Source organism: Dreissena polymorpha, chromosome 9 (assembly GCF_020536995.1).
Source record: "Dreissena polymorpha isolate Duluth1 chromosome 9, UMN_Dpol_1.0, whole genome shotgun sequence".
Taxonomy (NCBI): Eukaryota; Metazoa; Mollusca; class Bivalvia; order Myida; family Dreissenidae; genus Dreissena; species Dreissena polymorpha.
This window is the reverse complement of record NC_068363.1, coordinates 14,912,470-14,934,555: the sequence shown is the minus strand read 5'-3', so window position 1 is coordinate 14,934,555 and position 22,086 is coordinate 14,912,470. Positions and strand designations below refer to the sequence as shown.

The window sequence follows — 22,086 nt, the reverse complement described above, 5'->3', positions numbered from 1 at the left end:
CACAATTAATAGTATAACATAATGTGAAAACACAACATAATCAAAAAGAAAATTAACATTCAAAAACAGTTATTGATTAATTAAGTAGACAAAAGGAGCTATTCTATTCAGAAGAAATATGCTGAAATAAAAAAAATATTGTGTAATGTTAGCAGCACTAAGTGAGTAAAATAATCTCCATGACTAGACGGTAATATCAGTCATTTCATATCTGAGATAATATATAAAAGTACATAATCTATAGAATGCTGTTAAAATAAAGTAAACATTATTATAACGTTTAACACTAGTCATATAATGAAGACTGTCAGGCCTAATGGCAAAATGTTTTTCAATGGACCAGAAACCATATACATGTATCACGAATGTGCCTTCTCTTCTATTTGATCAAGAGCTTTTGACCCCACATGACTCAATTTCAAAATCAACTGGACATATTGGGTTAAATGTTCTGATGACTTAGCTTTATGAAGATTGCATGGGCAATACATGCAAAAACTGGGGTGTTCACAGCTATTTTTTAAAATTTGACATAGTGATCTAGTTTTAACCCAATGTGACACAGTTTCAAACTAGGGTTTGATTTGATTGTGACAAGCATTTTAACTAAGCTTCATGAAGATTAGGCAATAAACTTGGCCTCCATTGTGTTCACAAACTTTGTCTTTAGTGACCTACAGTAATGATCTAGTTTTAAATCCCACATTGTCGATTCTTAACTCCCCTATGTTTTTATTTGAATAAAAGAGTCATTTTTTACCATCTTTGGAAAATATGCCGAGTTAATTTATAAAATTTATTCATAATTTTTCTAATTTGTCAACACATGGTACTTTCAAAAGTAAATATGGAAGTCCAAATCCACTGTCCATTTGAAAATCACCTGTTTGTAAAATTGTATTAAAACTTTCTTTTTATTTAGGAAAAAAAGGATATTTTTTTAAGTCTTGGTTCCCCAATTGGGTAAAAATACAAAGAAAAAGATGTGGATAAATGTTCTTACTAACTTCCATGAACAGAGGGTAGTAAATGTTTTCTCTATATTGATCTTAAGGTAAATGTTGTTGAAAACAACTGACAAAGGGCGATCACAAAAGTCAACCATAAGCCTAGAAGTTTGAACAATTGTCAGTCCCATGCTTATCTATTCATATAGTATTGTGTTCAAAGTAACTGTACACTATTATCAAATATTATATAAGCGAATATAATTCTTGGAAAAATTTTGGTTTTGACTCCATTGCAATAGTATATTGTAAATTTGAAATGTTAAACCATTTTAATACTTACATAGTGTAAATCATTACAAAGCAGACAAGATAAATGGCGGAAATCCTACAACTTTAAATCACCAAGCTAATAAATTGAGATTTCAAATTTATTACATTTTATTTCAATTTTCAAATAAGCACATATTAGTAGTTATATTTATAACAGTTAAGAAAAACTGAAGACAGGAGTTTTAAATTGATCATCAAAATAATTACATAATGAACTTGCTTTCTATCCGTAAGAATAAAAACTTTCTTAAAAATGCATTCATTTCTTGATCTAAAAATATAAATTAAGTAGACGATTAATGATAACTAACAACAAAAATGATTTCTCCATATTTGTAAATGCTATAAAAACAACACAATCAAATGAACATAATCATCATTGTCAATACTTTAAAGCAAATATTTTTTCTTGATTTTGCCACTGTCCTCATTGCACACACAGGCTGAGCTCCCGTCTTTGCGTCTGCCCTCAGCCGACCGCACGGTCCGTCCATTCTGCATCTGAACCTGTTCTTGCTGTGAAGACAAAAAGGGAGACAACTCAGTCATGTACTACTTGCCATGCATACTACTACCAATCAGGTAACTCTTTGTGCTGATATCTAGCAAATTATTTGTGTGTTAAATGTTGAGCACATGCTGACAAATACGATATTCAAAAACCCATTTTAATTCTAAGAATATAATATTTTTAATTAATTGAAAGTGACCACTTGTAATTGTGTTTATAACCAGACGTCTGGGACAAACACCATTAACATAATACACAAATCAAAGATTGAGTTTCAAACTGTTACATCTGCTGTACAATTAAATCAAATACCTCATATCTATTTGGCTAAAGGTTTATTAAAATGCTCCTTGTGTTCTGCAATAACTGCTTGCTATTGCGCATTTTCAAGAAAGTAATCTAAAAACTAGCTCTTTGTTTTCAGGTGAAAATAGACTTTTCACGGATTGCGCTTTACTTGGCAAAAAAACACTTATACTTTGGTAAAATTAACCCAATTTTGTTTCTTTCAATTATAAGTCCATCTGGTAAGTGATGTTGAAAGGACTATACATATAAATTGGTAGTTTCAGTTTTCCAAAAGCTAGCTCATTCAGAGACCTGTCTATTAGTCTTAAACAGGCTATGCTTGGTAATCTCAGCACAAAGTGTTACCTTCTGTGATTTGTTCATAGTACAGGAATTCGTGATATACAAAGATAGCATGATTCAACTGAACATTTAACATTACATTTATTGAGACAAGAGTTAAGCATTTATTACAGTAAATTTGATCAAGTTTTACTACTAAAATAGGTCAATTTTAAAGGAAAGTAATTTAATATTAAGGATTATTATGGTTTAAACATCATATTCCAATATTTGAAATATTGTAAATAATCAGGAAACAAGCAAATTTTGTTGAATTGATATCCCCTGCCAATATGCTTCTGGAAACAAAAGAGTTATACTTGACACTCAAAAAAGCATTTTTTCAAGATACAAAGGGCCATTACACCTTTATTATCCAATGGTGTACAATGCCATTTGGCGTGCATCATCCTCATATCCATATATATACTCATACCAAGTTTCAATGAAATCCGCCAAAGCACTTCCAAGATATGGCTCCGGACACAAAAAAACATTTTTCCAAGATACACAGGGCCATAACTCTGTTAGTAACAGATGGTGTACAATGCCATTAGGCGTGCATCATCCTCTTATCCATATATATACTCATACCAAGTTTCATTGAAATCCGCCAAAGCACTTCCAAGATATGGCTCCAGCACACGAAAGTGACACTCAAAAAGCATTTTTCAAGATACAAAGGGCCATAACTCTTTATTATCCAATGGGTACAATGCATGTGGCGTGCATCATCCTCTTATCCATATATATACTCATACCAAGTTTCAATGAAATCCGCCAAAGCACTTCCAAGATATGGCTTTGGACAAAAAAAGCATTTTTCCAAGATATAAAGGGCCATAACTCTGTTATTACCAGATGGGTGTACAATGCCATTAAGTGTAATTATCCTCTTATACATATATATACTCATACCAAGTTTCATTGAAATCCGCCAAAGCACTTCCAATATATGGCTCTGACACAAAAGTGCCGGCCGGACGGACAGACGGACAACGCCAAAACAAAATCCCTCCGCCTATGGCGGGGGATAATAAACTTAAACTGTTATCATGTTTCTCATTAACTTACATAAATATTTATTTATATAAGTAAATACTTAGTTTAAGCCAAGAGTCTGCAAACTACAACACACACATACAAGCAAAAAATGCATTCAGTTACTAATAAATATCATGTTAAATCAACCAAAAACACAATGGTGCTGGTTTTTAAACACAATGGTGCAGGTTTTTAAAGTTTAAATGGCTAACATATATGACATTTAAGTGTTTTAATATATTACACAATTATACTCATAGCGTAGTTCACATATATTCTTTATTCTATTCAGAATAGGTATCATGTTTTACATTAAGTGTTAATTTACTAGTTTAAAACTCAACAAAACTAAATAAACAAAACCAACAATTTCCATCTATAATGTGTATGTATTTGGACCTAATACAAGTACCAGTTTGCTGAAAATGACAAATATCATTTAAAAAATAAATAACAATATATACATTTTTGCGCAACAATAGACAATGAATACCTGAAAGAAAATCATTGAGGTCACTAAACATTCATGTAAATGCTATAAATGTTGCTTAATTAAAATACAATTAGTGTTATGCATAAATAGATCTTATGCCAAATGCTGCCAGCGTAGCTCCAGACCTCCCTGGGCTTTTGCACAGTCTAGTACCCAACTACACTGTCAGCAAGAAATTCAGGCAATGTTTTATAGTCTCATAAGAACAGGGTAGCTCAAGACCAGACTGCATAAATGCACAGACTGGCCTGAAGCTATGCGGGCCAGGTGTGGCATAAGACATATCTATATGGGTCGCGTATAGCATGAGACCAATCTGTACGGGCCACGTATAGCATGAGACCAATACGGGCCACGTATAGCATGAGACCAATATGGGCCGCGTATAGCAGGAGACCAATCTATACGGGCCGCGTATAGCATGAGACCAATCTACACGGCCGTGTATAGCATAAGACCAATCTGTGTGGGCCGGGTATAGCATAAAACCAATCTATACGGGCAACGTATAGCATGAGACCAATCTATGCGGGCAGCGAATAGCATGAGACCAATCTGTGTGGGCCACTTATGGCATGAGACCAACCTATTCGGGCCCAATATGGCATGATACCAAGCTATGAGGGATACGTATGGCATGAGACCAACCTATGTGGGCTCCAAATGGCATGATACCAAGCTATGAGGGCCATGTATGACTTGAGACCAAGCTATGAGGGCCACTTATGGCATGAGACCAAGCTATGCAGGCCTCATATGGCACGAGACCAACCTATGCGGGCCCCATATGGCATGATACCAAGCTTAGGATGTGGTCTGCGCATGGCATGAGACCAAGCTATGAGGGACCCGTATAGCATAAGACCAATCTGTGTGGGCCCCGTATGGCATGAGACCAACCTATGTGGGCCCCATATGCATAAAACCAAGCTATGATGTCCGCGCATGGCATGAGACCAAGATATGAGGGCCACGTATGACTTGAGACCAAGCTATGAGGGCCACGTATGACATGAGACCAGCTATGCAGGCCTCATATGGCATGAGACCAAGCTATGCGGGCCCCATATGGCATGAGACCAAGCTATGCGGGCCACGTATGGCATGAGACCAAGCTTGAGGTCCGCGTATGGCATGAGGACCAAGCTATGCAGGCCTGGTATGGCATCAGACCAAGCTATGTGGGCCACATATGGCATGAGACCTACCTATGCGGGTCCCGTATGGAATGAGACCAAGCTATGCGGGCCACGTATGGAATGAGACCAAGCTATGACGGCCCCGTATGGAATGAGACCAAGCTATGCGGGCCACGTATGGAATGAGAACAAGCTATGCGGGCCACTTATGGCATGAGACCAAGCTATGCGGGTCTTGTATGGCATAAGACCAAGCTATGATGGCCCCGTGTGGCATGAGACCAAGCTATGTGGGCTGGGTTATGGCATGAGACCAAGCTATGTGGGCCACGTATGGCATGAGACCAATCTATGTGGGCCACGTATGGCATGAGACCAAGCTTTGTGGGCCACATATGGCAGAGACCAAGCTATACTGGCCCCATATGGCATGAGACCAACTTATGCAGGCCACGTATGGCATGAGACCAAGATATTCAGGCCATGAATGGCATGAGACCAAGCTATGCCTGCCACGTATGGCATGAGACCAAGCTATGCGGGCCAGGTATTGCATGAGACCAATCTATGCGGGCCACGTATGGCATGAGACAAAGCTATGAGGTCCGTGTATGGCATGAGACCAATCTATGAGGGCCCCGTATGGAATGAGACCAAGCTACGCGGGCCCCATATGGCATGAGACCAACCTATGAGGGCCCTATATGGCATGAGACCAAGCTATGCGAGCAACGTATGGAATGAGACCAAGCTATGCAAGCCACGTATAAAACAACCGTAGTGGATCCAGTGTGGCTGGAATGTTATTCAGGGTAAATTTTGCATAAATTTTGGATTCGTTGCAGCCCTATATGGAATGAGACCAATCTATGTGGGCAGCGTATGGCATGAGACCAATTTATGCTGGCCTGATATGGCATGAGGACCAATATGTGCGGGCCGGATATGGCATGAGACCAATCTATGCGGGGCCACATACGGTATGAGGCCAATCTGTGCGGGGCGGGGTATTGCCTGAGACAATCTATGCAGGCTGGATATGGCATGAGACTAATCTATGTGGAAAGTGTATGGCATGAGACAAAGCTATTCAGGCCCCGTATGGCATGAGACCAATCTATGCGGGCCCAGTATGGCATGAGACCAATCTATGCGGGCCCAGTATGGCATGAGACCAATCTATGCGGGCCGTGTATGGCATGAGACAAAGCTATTCAGGCCCTGTATGGCATGAGACCAATCTATGCGGGCCCAGTATGGCATGAGACCAATCTATGCGGGCCCAGTATGGCATGAGACCAATCTATTGCCGGCCCAGTATGGCATGAGACCAATCTATGCGGGCCGTGTATGGCATGAGACCAATCTATGCGGGCCCAGTATGGGCATGAGACCAATCTATGCGGGTCGCGTATGGCATGAGACCAATCTATGCGGGCATCAAATGGCATAAGACCCATTTTCCTGGGACTAGGATCATTTGTTGTGTTAGTACAGCAAATTTTTGGCTCTTGACACAGTTCCAAGTGACTCATCTTTTTCTAAGAGGTCATCATTATAATTATACAATTGAAAAGTTGCAAAAAAAAACAGATTGCAGCCGCCATTCATGCATTAAGGACATTGCCATGTTAATATTTGCAACCTATCAATCTATAGCAATGAGTTGATTATCACATGACAAATCAACAATGTTTACTTACAAGAAAATATTGTTTTCACGTCTTATGAAAAATCGTGTATCCATTTGTTGTTTTCAATTCTTAGAAACTTGTATGACCCTCACAGTATTGAACCAAAAGCAACCAAACATTGAAGCTAAAACAAAAAGACATTTATAAGAGACTTTACGCAAGAGCTTTAAAGCATTACCATGACATGAAATCAGGTTTTAACATTTTAAAAGTTAATTTTCTTCAATAAACTTCACAAAATTATGTTAAATTTCCATTTCCACTTCCTTCAAAATTCAGCACAATTCCAGTTACCATTAATGATGGAAACTGTTTTTTTAAGAACATAGTCTTTGACCATTTTGATCCTGATTACAAACTTCATTTAAGTTTGCTGTAATTAAAGTTTCATCAAGGTTGGTCAATGCCGCAGATTTTCAACTTAATTGAAAATTATGTAAAAATACTTACTATTGAGAAAAAGATGAAGTGACCCCAGAGGGGGCAATCACTTAATTTATAAACAATACACATTGACACACAGTTTTGTTTGTAATATTTCTAAATTTAATCTAATTAAATCTAATTGTGTTAGCCAACCTTCCACATAAGAATTGACTTCGATCATTATCTGATTGAAATTTCAATAAACTTTCCTATCATATGCACACACATTTGTCCTGTTTTATTGTTTTAAATTAAAACATTGCTATTCAAGGTGGTCAAAAGACTTTATAGCAGGATAGACACAATTTGATTAATTGTTACTTATACAACAATTTGTGTCTTAAGGAATGGAAAGGCATAATGGTGTTGTCAAAGAAATGCACACCATGGTCAAAACATGTTCTGTTTTAAAATAACATGTTTGTTACAGTTTCAAACAAACATATTAAAGAACAGAACATATTGTCTGTTGTTTGCTTATTGTTTTTCTGCTCCCATGTTTATAGGTGTGTATTAGCTAGCCACTGATGTTTTGTTTATTTTTTTAAGATATTCTAACAAAACATTAAAAACAGAAACATATACTATGCACTGCAAACAAACAAAAAATCTAAAAAGTAATCCTCACACAATTTAAAAGCATTGAAATTGGATGTTGTAAACATAGTGATGAAAAGTATATCAATGGAGACAAGATGGATATGACAGCCCCAAAATTCTCTTCTGAGTTCAAGGTTCACTTATTGTTGAAGACTTGACCTAGTGACCTAGTTTTTCACAGAACTTGACCAATATTCATACAAGGCCTGGATATAGTCAAGATTAACAGTTTGACTAGGTTTTATGAAGATTGAGTCACAAATGTGGCTTCTAACTTGTTCTCAAACATTTTTCTAAGATTTTACCTCATGACCTACCGGTACTTTTATGGTGAATATGACCAAGATTTGCACCAAGCCTCGATATTGTCAAGATAACATGTCTTACAAAGTTTCATGAAGATTGAGTAAATGTGGCTCCTGAATCAGAAATATAGTTTTTTTAAGATTAAACCTGATGACCAAGTTTTTGGACATGTGTGACACAGATTTGCAATGTGCTAAATACTGTCAAGACAAATTGTATGACCCAGTTTCATAAAGAGTAATTAGTAACAACCTTTTTTCATGATTTGATCTGATGACATAGTGTTTAGACGCATGTGACTCAGATTTGAACAGGGCCTATAATAGTCAAGATTAACATTCTGAATAAGTTTCAACAAGCTAAAATAATAAATATAACTTGTGAAGAAGTAAGAGGTTTTTCAAAATGTGACCTAGTGACCTAGTTTTTGCATAAACAATGTGGTATTCTGAATTTAACAAGCTTAAGGTTGATGATGTGCAGTAGCTCGCCATAAGCACTTCAGGTCAGCTCAAAACAGTAGACTACAAGGTGCAAATAAATGATGCATATAATTTGGTGCGCAAATAAAACTTATAAGACAGATTTCAGACGTCATAAGCCTATATAGATGGTGCCCCTAGGCAACTCACATGATGCAGTTTTCCCGGGTAAGATTTACCCGATAGCAGGCTGCTGCTTTTAGAATGGTGCATCCTAGTCTGATGCATGTAAGGCGCTAATTCTACGGAGCCAAGTGAGTCAACGTCACTCTCTCTGCGTTTCTGATGTCAATTAAAACGCATGCACTTGTCATTAAATGCAGCAAGAAAATGATATATTTTTTTTCAAAGATTAGTTTTTAAGAATCATTATTTTGATGTTACTAAAGTATATTAAAATAAGATACTTGTAGATTAAAATGTTTGAATTTTAATTAGTCACATAATATTGATTCGATTTCAATAGCATCAAAGGTTAAAACCTGTAACAAAAGTAGCAGGTTGGTAAGGAAATATACCGGTAAGCTTATCAGAAGTTTTGCTGTAGTTTTGACAGGTGTAAAAGCCCTGTGACTAAAGAAATAGAGTATTGTGTGCTGTATGGTTTGACACCTGTGAGAGAAACACTGCTGAAATCTTTTTAATGATGTGATTGGGAAAGTGACTACATTGAAAATGTTGTTATACAGTGTTGGTTATTTGTCTAAAAAATAATTTATTTTTTCATCTTTAAAAAGCTTTTGTTATTGAAAAGCCTCACCCGGTCTCAGGGAGTGGTTTATTTCCTTAAAATTCCTTTTACTGGCAACACTAAATAATGGCGCAAAACAAAACTAAAATAAATCCGAACATTCAAACAAGGACTAATATGGTTTGTGCAAGATCTTAAGACAAAATACTACCAGAATGCATGTAGACAGTGGTGTAAAACTTGCAGCCCCCTGCAAACAAGCCATGCTGGGAACACACAAACGGAACAAAAGGTTTAAAATAGATATTGAACAAAGGTAAACTGAAAAAGAGAACCAATCCATTTCAAACATACAGGCTATACAAAACATTGCAATTGTAAAGAAACGGGAACAGGTTAAAATCCAACATGTGCAAACAAGATATCAAAGCAAAAGCTGTGAGGGTTCCATACACTTGATAGTCTTACATCCATAAAGGATTTGGATCGCGTAAGTTGAAGATCTTTGTGATGCAGATGCTTGACTTTCTCGTATGTAATCATTCCGCCATTTTGTTCGGCCTCATTACATAGATCGTCTTCCTCCTCACCAAAGGCATAGATGCTTATCACGTCATCCTCAACATTTGTATTCTTATGCTTTTTATTCTGTAAGGTAATAAGTCCACTTTCAATGACAAAATTTGCAGCCATGCGTTTGTTTATTCAAATGACTGGCTATCCTTGTCTTAGACCACTAAAGGCTGCTTTCAATCCATCAATTTCCTTAGGGCTTCACAAGTTCACAGAAATCATCTAATTAATAAAGCACAACATTTTAAACAGTTCCCACAAGTTTGCAAAGCAAGAAAATTATAAGGCTAAAATCAACAAGTATTTGCATTTTGGGGTTCACAAACACTAAGGGTCTATATGATGGTATGTCTAAAACAAAGTCTCCAAAACGAATAAACAAATTAAATGATGCAAAATTTAAACAAGAGCTCCACAGATGGAGACAGATGTCCCCAGACAAGGCCTTGACACCAAACCCTCAATCCTTTGATGACATATCAAACGGAAACCAATTGGACACTTGACCTATTGACCTCAATTTAAACAGGGTCATCCACTGTCCAAGGCCAATGAACATGGAAAGTATCAAGCCAATCAGTCATTTCGTTGATGAGTTATTGATCATAAATAATCTGGTGTACCGACCGTCCGACATCAAGCAAAACAATATACCCCCTCTTCTTCGAAAGGGGGCATAATAAATAAATTGCAAATACATATTGCACTATAGCCAAAACCATGAGTTTGATGGTCATTTACACACTTGTTCCTTATAAACCCCTAACAGTTCTTTAAATGAAGTCTTCACGAATGACAATCATTAACACAATTTTGTATGTAGAATTTTTTGGAAAGTTAATTGTTTTCTAATGTGTTAATTTAACCTTTAACAGATAAAGTGTTATTTACTGTTATTTAAACAGTTAAACATAGTCAACTTAAAAAACAAGAAACCGTCGGAGACGGGTGATGCTCCCCATAAGTTTTTTTTGCCACAATATTGCACTATATATTAAGATAAAAGGAAACGTCTTGAGGGCACATTAGTTGGGGGACAAGAATTTTTTTATAGAAAATTTCAAAGAGCCTTTATCGAAAATTTCAAAGAGCCATAACTCTGTGAAAAATCATCCGACCAGAACCTGCTGATAATATGCACATCTCCTCTTGGTAGTGAAGCTTCCCATAAAGTTTCATTGACTATATATAAATTTTAAGGGAGCATAAAAAAGCACACAAGAGGGCTTAAAGGCCCGCCATTGCTCACCTGAGACACAAAGGAACTGAACTGTTCTGAGCAGCTTTTGAGATGTTTCCATTACCATTTTAGAAATCTGCCAAGACATTATTAACCCATTTATGCCTAGTGGACTCTCCCATCCTTCTAAATTGGATCAATTTATTTCCAAAATTAGGGATGTCTATTTTTATATTTAAAATATTTCTTACATAAATTCCTTTAAGCAAACAGCGCAGACCCTGATGAGATGACGCATGATGCGGCGTCTGATCTGGGTCTACGCTGTTTTCTAAGGCCTTATTTCTAGACGCTAGGCATAAATGGGTTAAAACAAATGTTTGGAGATAGTTACATGCTGAGTTGTCTTAAAGGTTTTCACAATTTACATATATAAAGGAAATAAATTTCCCATAATGCTGGGTCAATGTTCACAGCAGGGTAATGTTTTAAAAAAACTGGTAGCAGGCAACCATGGAATGTTACGCTTCAAATACCAAACCTTAGGGCCTTGGAATTTTATAGGATTTTTTTTTATGTTTTCACTATGTTTGTAAAAAGAATACAAATTACCCCTAGGGTGAGGCCAATTTTGACCCCAGAGTCATGATATGAACAAGCTTAGTAGTGGACCATGTTATAATGTTATATGCCAAACATATTAACACTTACCAAATACTAAACCTCTGACCATTGTGATTGAAGAGAAGATAAGATTTGTAAAGATTTGTTATATATATATTTAGTTCAGGTGTTACCTTCAAATGAAATGGAGCAAAGCAAAATGAACAACTTTGAAAGAGGGTCACCCAAGGATCATTCCTGTGACTTCCGTTAAAATCTGTCTTGTGTTTTTGACGAGAATTTGTAAGAAGAAAAACGTTTAAACACACAATCACACACACACACGCAAACAAGCATCTGTATGCATGTACTGATGGACAACAGACAGCACTGTATCCTACACTGATGGACAACAGACAGCACTGTATCCTACACTGATGGACAACAGACAGGACTGTATCCTACACTGATGGACAACAGACAGCACTGTATCCTACACTGATGGACAACAGACAGCACTGTATGCATGTACTGATGGACAACAGACAGCACTGTATGCATGTACTGATGGACAACAGACAGCACTGTATGCATGCACTGATGGACAACAGACAGCACTGTATGCATGCACTAATGGACAACAGACAGCACTGTATGCATGCACTGATGGACAACAGACAGCACTGTATGCATGCACTGATGGACAACAGACAGCACTGTATGCATGTACTGATGGACAACAGACAGCACTGTATGCATGTACTGATGGACAACAGACAGCAGTGTATGCATGTACTGATGGACAACAGACAGCACTGTATGCATGCACTGATGGACAACAGACAGCACTGTATCCTAAAAATTCCTGATGAATACTTTACGCTCAGGTGAGCTAGTAAGACTATAGTTTAAGGTGAGGTGATACAATATAGACCAAATGAAAAGCGTGACATGACATTATTTTACCAAATAATTGAGTTACACATGCTGCATGCAAAGTGAACATTATTTTATTATACATGTACACATGTGCATACAGTATATAATATTCACATACCACATATTATGAGAAGAACTATAGAAGGACAATAATGCATGCAAATAATGTACCCTTTATATGTTTATGTTTAGAAAACCTCTCAAGTTAAAGCAGTTTGACTCATACACACATCTCTACACTTATTCATTAGTGATTAACGAAACAGTTATCCAAGGCTTGGTTAATTTAAGTTCAATTCTTTGTGTTGAATCATTAATTCTGAGTAATGATAATATGCCTGTGTATCTTAAATAGTGATACATGTATTGTTATTTGTTTACACCAAGATTTACTTTCAAGGTGTTCAGCATCTATGACATTCTGCTTTTAAAGTTCTTACATCTAAGTGATTGCATAAATCAGGCATTGACATTTGTATCATGCTTGCTATTGATTATAAGAAAATATGTGGTAACAGTGCATGCATTGTTCTGCCTAAGTGCTAGAGTATGGGTGGTACAAGGTACATGTCAAACTATGCCACAGTTACTCCCCTCACTCACTTTTGTACGGATTTCTAAACAAGACACCGCACTTTCATTTAAATATTTTGGCATTCCTTGGTGGTCCCTGGTGACTGAAGTCTTGACAAAAATATGTATACCTCTTTCGTTTTGATTTCTTAGAAAAGAGGTTTTTTGCAAGCTGGGTTCTAGATTGAGATGTCTTAAAACTACATGTTGTACTATCAGGACACCAATCGAAAACGTTCATATTTGATGCGTTGTTATCAGTCATAACTAAACTGTATTCAATGCAAAGCAAGAGGAATAAGGTGGTGTGAGTTTGTGTTTTTGCTATGAGTATAAACAAATTGCATTCAAGACAGTTACGTGGGTAACTTGGGTGCCTTACACTGATGTCATTAGCATCAGCATTTATAGGCTGACTAGCTCTTCTTTCTTGTAGATATTTCTCAGCTTTCATGATCTATGGAGATATAAACATGGAGCTGTAATGACTTGTGTCATGCGAAAATGGGTTTTATGCCCTATGCAGCCACCATAGCTCCATCAGCACAGCATGGTCTGGAGCTAAGCTGTTTGCTATTGAGACCACGAAACTTTGTCTTACCATATAGCGGCCACATTTGGCAAAACACCCATTTTCGCATGACATGATTCTAATAATAACCACTAAATTGTCATGAACTACTTTCTACAAGGTCTTATTTTTCTAAGATAAACATAAAATAAAAATACTGAAAACAATCACAACAACTATAAGAGTGGAAAACACTTTATAAACAATTGTGATAACATGTAGGATGAGTTGTGAACAGTTATTTCTTTTATGCTTTCCTGTGGTTTATAGAAATAATATCAGTGATTAAAAATTTCATTGCATTTTTTTGAAGTCATGATACTCAATCTGGAAAATTAAATTTAACTCTTTGAAAAGGTAAACGAACAGCAGATAAGCATAAAATGTAGCTATTGGTTTCTGTCGATTAATGATTTTTTTTATTGATTGATAGAAAAATATTTTTTCACTCATTTCTCTGATCACTCATCAATCAACATTGATAATCAACAAAAACCAACAAAATCCTGTATACTTCAGTAAAGGAACAACATGTCAAGACTTGGCAGGTCCACAGTTCCTAACACAAGGTCAGAGGTTGATCTGTTCATCTGAGGCTTATGTTGTTAATGATGCTGATTAAATTGACAAATAATACTAGAGGAGACAAAACAAGATTACAGTTTTAATATGTCACATGGGATACATCATTGTTATTTGGGATAATATTGGCGGATCATAGACGGTGGTATCTAATAAAAACATATAATAAATACATATATAATTATAGGTAACCACCAAACTGCAACTTCAAGTCTAAAATGAGGGCGTGAAATTTATTGTAAGTGATAATGATTTTGTATTTTCATGTATGTAATTCCAGAACCATTTTCTTCTATAAATCTATTAAAGAAAATGTTTCCTTACGTTAGACTTTTTGATAGCTCATATAAGAAATGGAAAGATTTAAAGCCCTTTGTTCGTTGCTGGTTGGAGAGTATGCCCAGTATATATGAGGCATATTAATATTTAATAGTATTTGTAAATCAAGAACTGGTAATGCTATAATGTAGAACTTGTTATTGCGCAATACTGCAACTGGTGGGTGGGGTATTTTCTGATCAAGAGAAAAGCTACACATACCAATTCTCTGCCCTGTAAAACAAGTTATAGACATAAGTGACAGTAATTGGATAAGTAAAAGCACATGCATTCACTATCAAGTGCTTTCACTAAATCTTAATTGAAACAGTCTCACGTTACTCTCATGGGTAAGGACATAATTTAGTAACATGATGATGATGATATTATAGTGAAATGTATATAAGATATTCTGTGATTAGTCACCAATAATGTAATACTTCAAAACTAATTTCTGTTTTATAAATAATCTTTTGGGAAATTTCTGCTGTTATAAGGCAACTAAACTATATAAGATGATTGGCAATTATAATTTAAAATAGTATTAAAATACAATTATAAATAAATAAATATTAACAACAAGAGTAACTTCCCATTATGAGTTTGGACTTACTTTATTTCAGATTGATTTCTATAAAAGCTTATTTAGGCTTATTATATTACCACACTTTATAATAAGATGTTTTGAGGCCTGCACCAGTGAGTTGTTAACCCTTTGCATGCTGGGTAATTTGTTGTCTGCTAAAATGGTGTCTGCTGAATTTCTAAAATAAGCATTTTCTTTGATTTTTTCAAAGAATACTATCAGAAAAGCAAACAGTTTGGATCCTGATGAGACGCCACTTTCTGTGGCGTCTCATCTGGATCCAAACTGTTTGCAAAAGCCTTCAAATTTTGGTTCCAGCACTGAAAAGAGTTAATATCTGATAAGCATTGTATAAATTAAATTAACAACAGACCACTAAAGGCAAAGCAAGCTCCATCATCTACAAACAGAGATTAACCGTATTAGGTTATTTATCTATAAATGAAAGAAGTCTTTGCATTCAATAAACTAAAGGATTCATTTACATTTTGTTCAATCTTATTCCATATAAAAACAATGAAGGTGACTTTTTAATTGATAATACAAATTGACCATTTTGTTGTTTTTAAAAATAAATTTAAAATAAAAATACACAAGGTAAATTGTACTACAATGATCATTATTTATGGAGGAAGGCATATGCTTTTGATTCTTAACTCTTAAAGCCTTATCATTATTTTCAAAATAGACTCAGCCAATATGGATATATGTACATGTACCAATTATTATGCTGACAATGGTCATCAGATTGTTCATTCTTTCAAGATTATTAATAATAAGTCCCTAAGACGGGATATTTTTTAATTATTCACCATCCCTAATTTTTACTTGTATGTTCTTATGATATTCAGTAAAGATTCTAGTTGTCTGCTCAAAGTTTAATATACAGGCCGAAAAGACTATTAAGTATTAGAGAAAGCAATCTACCACCAATTGACAAAACTAAGACTCTCATTCCAGCTTACATTCAAGTGGTGGTGGTGATGGCGATGTGAAGTAAGAACCTGAAAATGTCCTCGAAAAATAATACCTGCATATTATTTGTTACTTGGAAATGACAAGTCATAGAATGGTCAGAGGACAACTTAAGGACTTGATGTGTTGAACTATTAGAAACTTATTGAAAGACTCAAATTGTATTATGGTAATATTTGTAATCTTGTTAACATCAAATTCATTTTTTGTCTGAATGTTATTAATTATGGTTTTGTAAAAATATTAAAACAATTAAATATTACACATTTATTTCAGGTAAACATGTGTTATAAGACATAACATGAATTTTGAGTATTCCAGTTATTCAAAATATTTATAGACAATTATTAAAGTAGGTTAACTTTAAATGATTAGTGCAACCACCTGAAAATTATATGCTTTAAGTGAGTTAGTCAAAATTAGCAATGAAAACCAATGGTAATCAATACTTTACACTAATCTTACAAAATCATTTTTGTTACTATTAATCTGTTCTTTGTAAAAGTGACGTTTGAACAAGCACCCATGATCTTGTTAAATCAAAGAGCTTGTTTATGATTTATAAATTGTGGTCATGAAGGGTCTTACAGTTTTGTTTAATACTTTTGTTGTTTGACCTTACGCCCTGTTCCTATCATAGTTGCTTAGGAGTAAAGATTTAATGTACCAATTTTAACTACAATAAAAAGAACTATAGACACACTGTTGATTTTGAAGTGGTAGCCAAGTCCTTTGTTAATTATTAAATCCTTAAAAAGATTCCCATATCCATAAGATGGCCTGGATACTTTTTCAAATTACATTATAAGCCCAGTTTTATACTTCTAATCTTCCCAGGGACTTTGACATAATATATTATTCAGGATAATAATCAGTAAAAGATTGCTTTTAGGCAAAAGTTTATAATTATTTCCTTACAATTCCACTTCTGGGGAATTATGTTTATTTATTTTTTTAAAGTTTATTTTTAATTTTGTAATGTTCATTTTGCCATATTAACTATACACAACCAATTTCTGAAAATTAATGTCACCATATATAGTCCCTCGAAAGATATAATTATAATATAACTTAGGATGGATATGAATTTGGTTAGCATGATATAATCACAACATATTCTAGACTGTTATCTGCAGTATAGTGAGGCATTGTACTCGAATACATTTGTGCATGTCTTAGAAAGATTTTGATTTATGAACACACAAGACACACAAATGATGAGTCTCAGTAAATATCAGGGTGACCTTACTTTGTCCTCACTCACAACTTCAGTTTTACTACGTTCAATTGGGGGCAGAATGCCTTTGGCAATACTGTCACGTGATTTTTGCTGCTGCGCTTTCAACATCTAAAATCAAATTTTAGCACATTTAAAAATATAAAACTGTGTATTTGAAAAAACTTAGACTATATTCTCTATTACAGAGAAAAGTTTCTATTAACACTTTTGGGTAAAGAAATCATACAATATCCAAACTTATACGATATTTGAAAATACCCACAGCCTCTCTTGTAATTGTTTATTTACCAAATAATATTTGTCCTGCATACAACAGTTAAGCCTTTTTTAAATGATTTAAATATTCAGTATGGCAACTTAAGTCCAATTTCTTATGTTTTCCCTTTTGGGGGGTCGGTAGATTTTTATTAACATGAAATATTTATTGTAACACTTTTGGCAAAGTCCCCTATTTTTTCCCAATTTTGAAATTCCCTCTGCTTTTCCTACAGGAAATTGATTCCTCTCTGTTTCCATATTTTCAAGAAACAGTGGCCACCCTGTACAATTCACGTGGAGCCTTACATCATGGACACTAACCTGGTTCAGAAGAACCACTCGAGTTTTAAGCCGAGTTCCAGAACTATGAGCTACCGCCGAGACTGCCCTATAAAACGGCTCAAACTGCTTTTCACTGGCTGGCTTGCTCTCCCATTCCTTGCAGATATCCTGAAAAACAGGGCTTATTGAATATAATATAATAGAATAAAGATCAAGAATTTTTGGGTTTATAAATATAACAAATACATTGTTGTTCTGCTGAATCAGGATTCATTTCAAATATGATAATATAGTGTTTTACTGTGGAGTGCTCAATGCGGGACTTTTGTGTTCTTTATTTGGTAGCTGACAATTATAAAATCTACATTGCTTCCTCTGCTGACATCTATATGTAATGTGATAAACCATTGCCCATTTGATCAACATTAAACTTTGACCCGTGACATTTTTTCTTTGCTAATGCGCGAGAACCTGGCCAAACTGAACCATATGAAACTGAAACTCTGTATAAATAAAAAAAAAAAAAATGCCAAATGACTGAAATAATAATGTATGATGTTACAAACGTAACTACAAAAACCTTCCTGATTCCTTTTGGTGGTGCTGTTTTGTATCATTTTGCTATTCTTTGTATTATTGACATGTTTGAATTCTTGTTTAATAAACAATATATATTTTGGTACAAACAACAAATAAATATATAAATAATTAATCAATAATGCAATTATTTTACCCATAAACATTTCTCATTTTTCACTTAATTGGTAAAATCCACTGACAACAAAATGTTCTAAAACCTTTATAAACCTAACATCTCTGAAACCTAACGATCCTCTTCAGAGCACTTAAATTGGCAACCAAATTACAAAAAATCCATATAAAAAGTCAGTAAGGGTTGAACAAGATGTAATTAATTTGTATTTTCCTATTAGTTGTATATGACTGACACAATATACTGTGCCTGTCATGATGACTATACGCTGCATATTTGAATGCACGTCATTGACTGAACCTTAGTCCATATTCATCAACCTAGTCGTGGACTTAAGAATAAAGCATAGACCTAGAACCACTACAAATAAGTAAAGTTTTTTAATATCTGCTAGTGATTACCTCAGTAGCAAAATGTTCTTCATGATGAATGATTTACATAGAGGGGGTTAATGCAAAGATGAATATACAAATCTAAAGAATATTCTTTATCCTTAGGCTTAAGTTTAACAAGAGCAGTGCATAACCGGTGCCAATGCTCAGCTGCCGGTGCAGTTTTGAATAAATGAAAGCTTGTCACCATTTTTTTTTTTTTTTTTTAGAGGTCACAGTGACCTTGACCTAGTGACCCAAAAATGGGTGTGGCATGTAGAACTCTAAGGTGCATCTACATAATGAAGTTTCAAAGTTGTAGGTGGAAGCACTTTGATTTTAGAGCCAATGTCATGGTTCAAACAGAAATCTCAAACCTAAATTCAAGCACTTTTCAAGGACTTTTCAAGGCCAAATTTTCATTATCAAGGCCGAGAATCGTATGTTAGTTTCCTTTTAAAAAGGCATTTTCACCCGAACATGGGTATCCATTTGCTTGGATTGGTCTTTCTTGTTTAAACTTTCATCAAAAGACACTGAGTACTGTCCACTTACAGAACTATCAAGTAAAGTTTTGAAATGTTCAGCTAGCCCAAAAACGGCACATATGCTGTCTTGCAGTCTCCGCAAGAAAATTTCTGTTCTTAGTACCGTCATGGAACATAACCTGATTTAACTGTGTAATGTTTTAAGTGGAAATTAAGGATTGATGTATGCATACGGTATGCAATACCCACAAATCTTCCACTTTCAACATACTATTTTTTGTAATGAATTTGTCTATGGATGTGTGCGAGTTTGATACTGCTACTGATGGTTGCGAGATCCTGGAATTTGAATATCTTCTATCTGCACACTTTCTGTGGCTGTACCTTCCTGGTTCGACACAGATGGGCTGTTGTTGTTTTAGATTTAACAGTTTTAACAATAGTACCTTCCTGTTTCGCAAAAAACGCATCGCAAGAACCCTGTTTGCATCTCAATTTCATGTTTCTTTGTGGATTTCCCCTTTCTCGTGGCTTTTCAAAGCGCTTTCCCACATCCCCCTGATATCAATGGTCTTCATACATACCCGACAATGTGCTTTTCGAATAACATTTGTTTTCTGTACCCAGGAATATTCAGTTAACCACCCTGGTTTGAAACGACACTTCCCCATCGCTGCGTTTTCACTCGCGAAAATTTATCACAATGGAGAAGCTCTGACGTAGTACACATTATCTGTGACGTGTACACATACCGTTTCGTACTCAATAGTGTACAAAACTTATATTTAGTAATCAACTTTTTGCGCGAAGGAATTTATGATAAATTTTCATATCATTTCCCTTAAGAACGATTTAAGTTTAGAAATAAGCACTTTTCAAGCACTTTTTCAAGACAAACCTTTGTTAAAGGGCTTTTCAAGCCTAGGACTCGTTTTCAAGCACTTTTCAAGCCCTGTGCGAACCCTTCAATGTTAAAGTTTTAGCACAGCGGACGCCGGACGGTGGCAAGACACAACACGTCGAGCTGGCTATGACAATACCTAGGGTTTTCTCCAAAAACAGCAGAGCTAAAAATTGGTTGGTGAGTATGGGCCCTGAACCTATCCATATGACCTCATTCAGCAGAGCCTACCTGCATGGTGAGTATGGGCCCTGAACCTATCCATATGACCTCATTCAGCAGAGCCTACCTGCATGGGCCCTGAACCTATCCATATGACCTCATTCAGCAGAGCCTACCTGCATGCGCCTGAACCTATCCATATGACCTCATTCAGCAGAGCCTACCTGCATGCGCCTGAACCTATCCATATGACCTCATTCAGCAGAGCCTACCTGCATGCGCCTGAACCTATCCATATGACCTCATTCAGCAGAGCCTACCTGCATGCGCCTGAACCTATCCATATGACCTCATTCAGCAGAGCCTACCTGCATGTGAGTATGGGCCCTGAACCTATCCATATGACCTCATTCAGCAGAGCCTACCTGCATGTGAGTATGGGCCCTGAACCTATCCATATGACCTCATTCAGCAGAGCCTACCTGCATGTGAGTATGGGTCCTGAACCTATCATATGACCTCATTCAACAGAGCCTACCTGCATGTGAGTATGGGCCCTGAACCTATCCATATGACCTCATTCAGCAGAGCCTACCTGCATGTGAGTATGGGCCCTGAACCTATCCATATGACCTCATTCAGCAGAGCCTACCTGCATGTGAGTATGGGCCCTGAACCTATCCATATGACCTCATTCAGCAGAGCCTACCTGCATGGTGAGTATGGGCCCTGAACCTATCCATATGACCTCATTCAGCAGAGCCTACCTGCATGGGCCCTGAACCTATCCATATGACCTCATTCAGCAGAGCCTACCTGCATGCGCCTGAACCTATCCATATGACCTCATTCAGCAGAGCCTACCTGCATGCGCCTGAACCTATCCATATGACCTCATTCAGCAGAGCCTACCTGAATGCGCCTGAACCTATCCATATGACCTCATTCAGCAGAGCCTACCTGCATGCGCCTGAACCTATCCATATGACCTCATTCAGCAGAGCCTACCTGCATGCGCCTGAACCTATCCATATGACCTCATTCAGCAGAGCCTACCTGCATGTGAGTATGGGCCCTGAACCTATCCATATGACCTCATTCAGCAGAGCCTACCTGCATGTGAGTATGGGCCCTGAACCTATCCATATGACCTCATTCAGCAGAGCCTACCTGCATGTGAGTATGGGCCCTGAACCTATCCATATGACCTCATTCAGCAGAGCCTACCTGAATGTGAGTATGGGCCCTGAACCTATCCATATGACCTCATTCAGCAGAGCCTACCTGCATGGGCCCTGAACCTATCCATATGACATTCAGCAGAGCCTACCTGCATGGGCCCTGAACCTATCCATATGACCTCATTCAGCAGAGCCTACCTGCATGGGCCCTGAACCTATCCATATGACCTCATTCAGCAGAGCCTACCTGCATGTGAGTATGGGTCCTGAACCTATCCATATGACCTCATTCAAC

The 22,086-nt window shown here is 36.4% G+C and overlaps 1 protein-coding gene across 1 annotated transcript in view; it reads right to left on the bottom strand.

Annotated features, from left to right (window-relative positions):
- Window positions 1-1,391: 1,391 nt before the first annotated feature.
- The window catches only part of LOC127845540 (kinesin-like protein KIF28), a 69,680-nt gene continuing 48,985 nt past the window's right edge, over window positions 1,392-22,086 (bottom strand). Inside the window, exons 22-27 of the mRNA XM_052376551.1 lie at window positions 18,016-18,144; window positions 17,446-17,544; window positions 16,187-16,225; window positions 13,547-13,621; window positions 9,765-9,944; window positions 1,392-1,796 (exon numbers count right to left, since the gene is read on the bottom strand). Of these exons, the coding sequence (XP_052232511.1) occupies window positions 1,671-1,796; window positions 9,765-9,944; window positions 13,547-13,621; window positions 16,187-16,225; window positions 17,446-17,544; window positions 18,016-18,144 (648 nt within the window). The 3' untranslated portion in view covers window positions 1,392-1,670. The remainder of the gene's footprint in view (window positions 1,797-9,764; window positions 9,945-13,546; window positions 13,622-16,186; window positions 16,226-17,445; window positions 17,545-18,015; window positions 18,145-22,086) is intronic.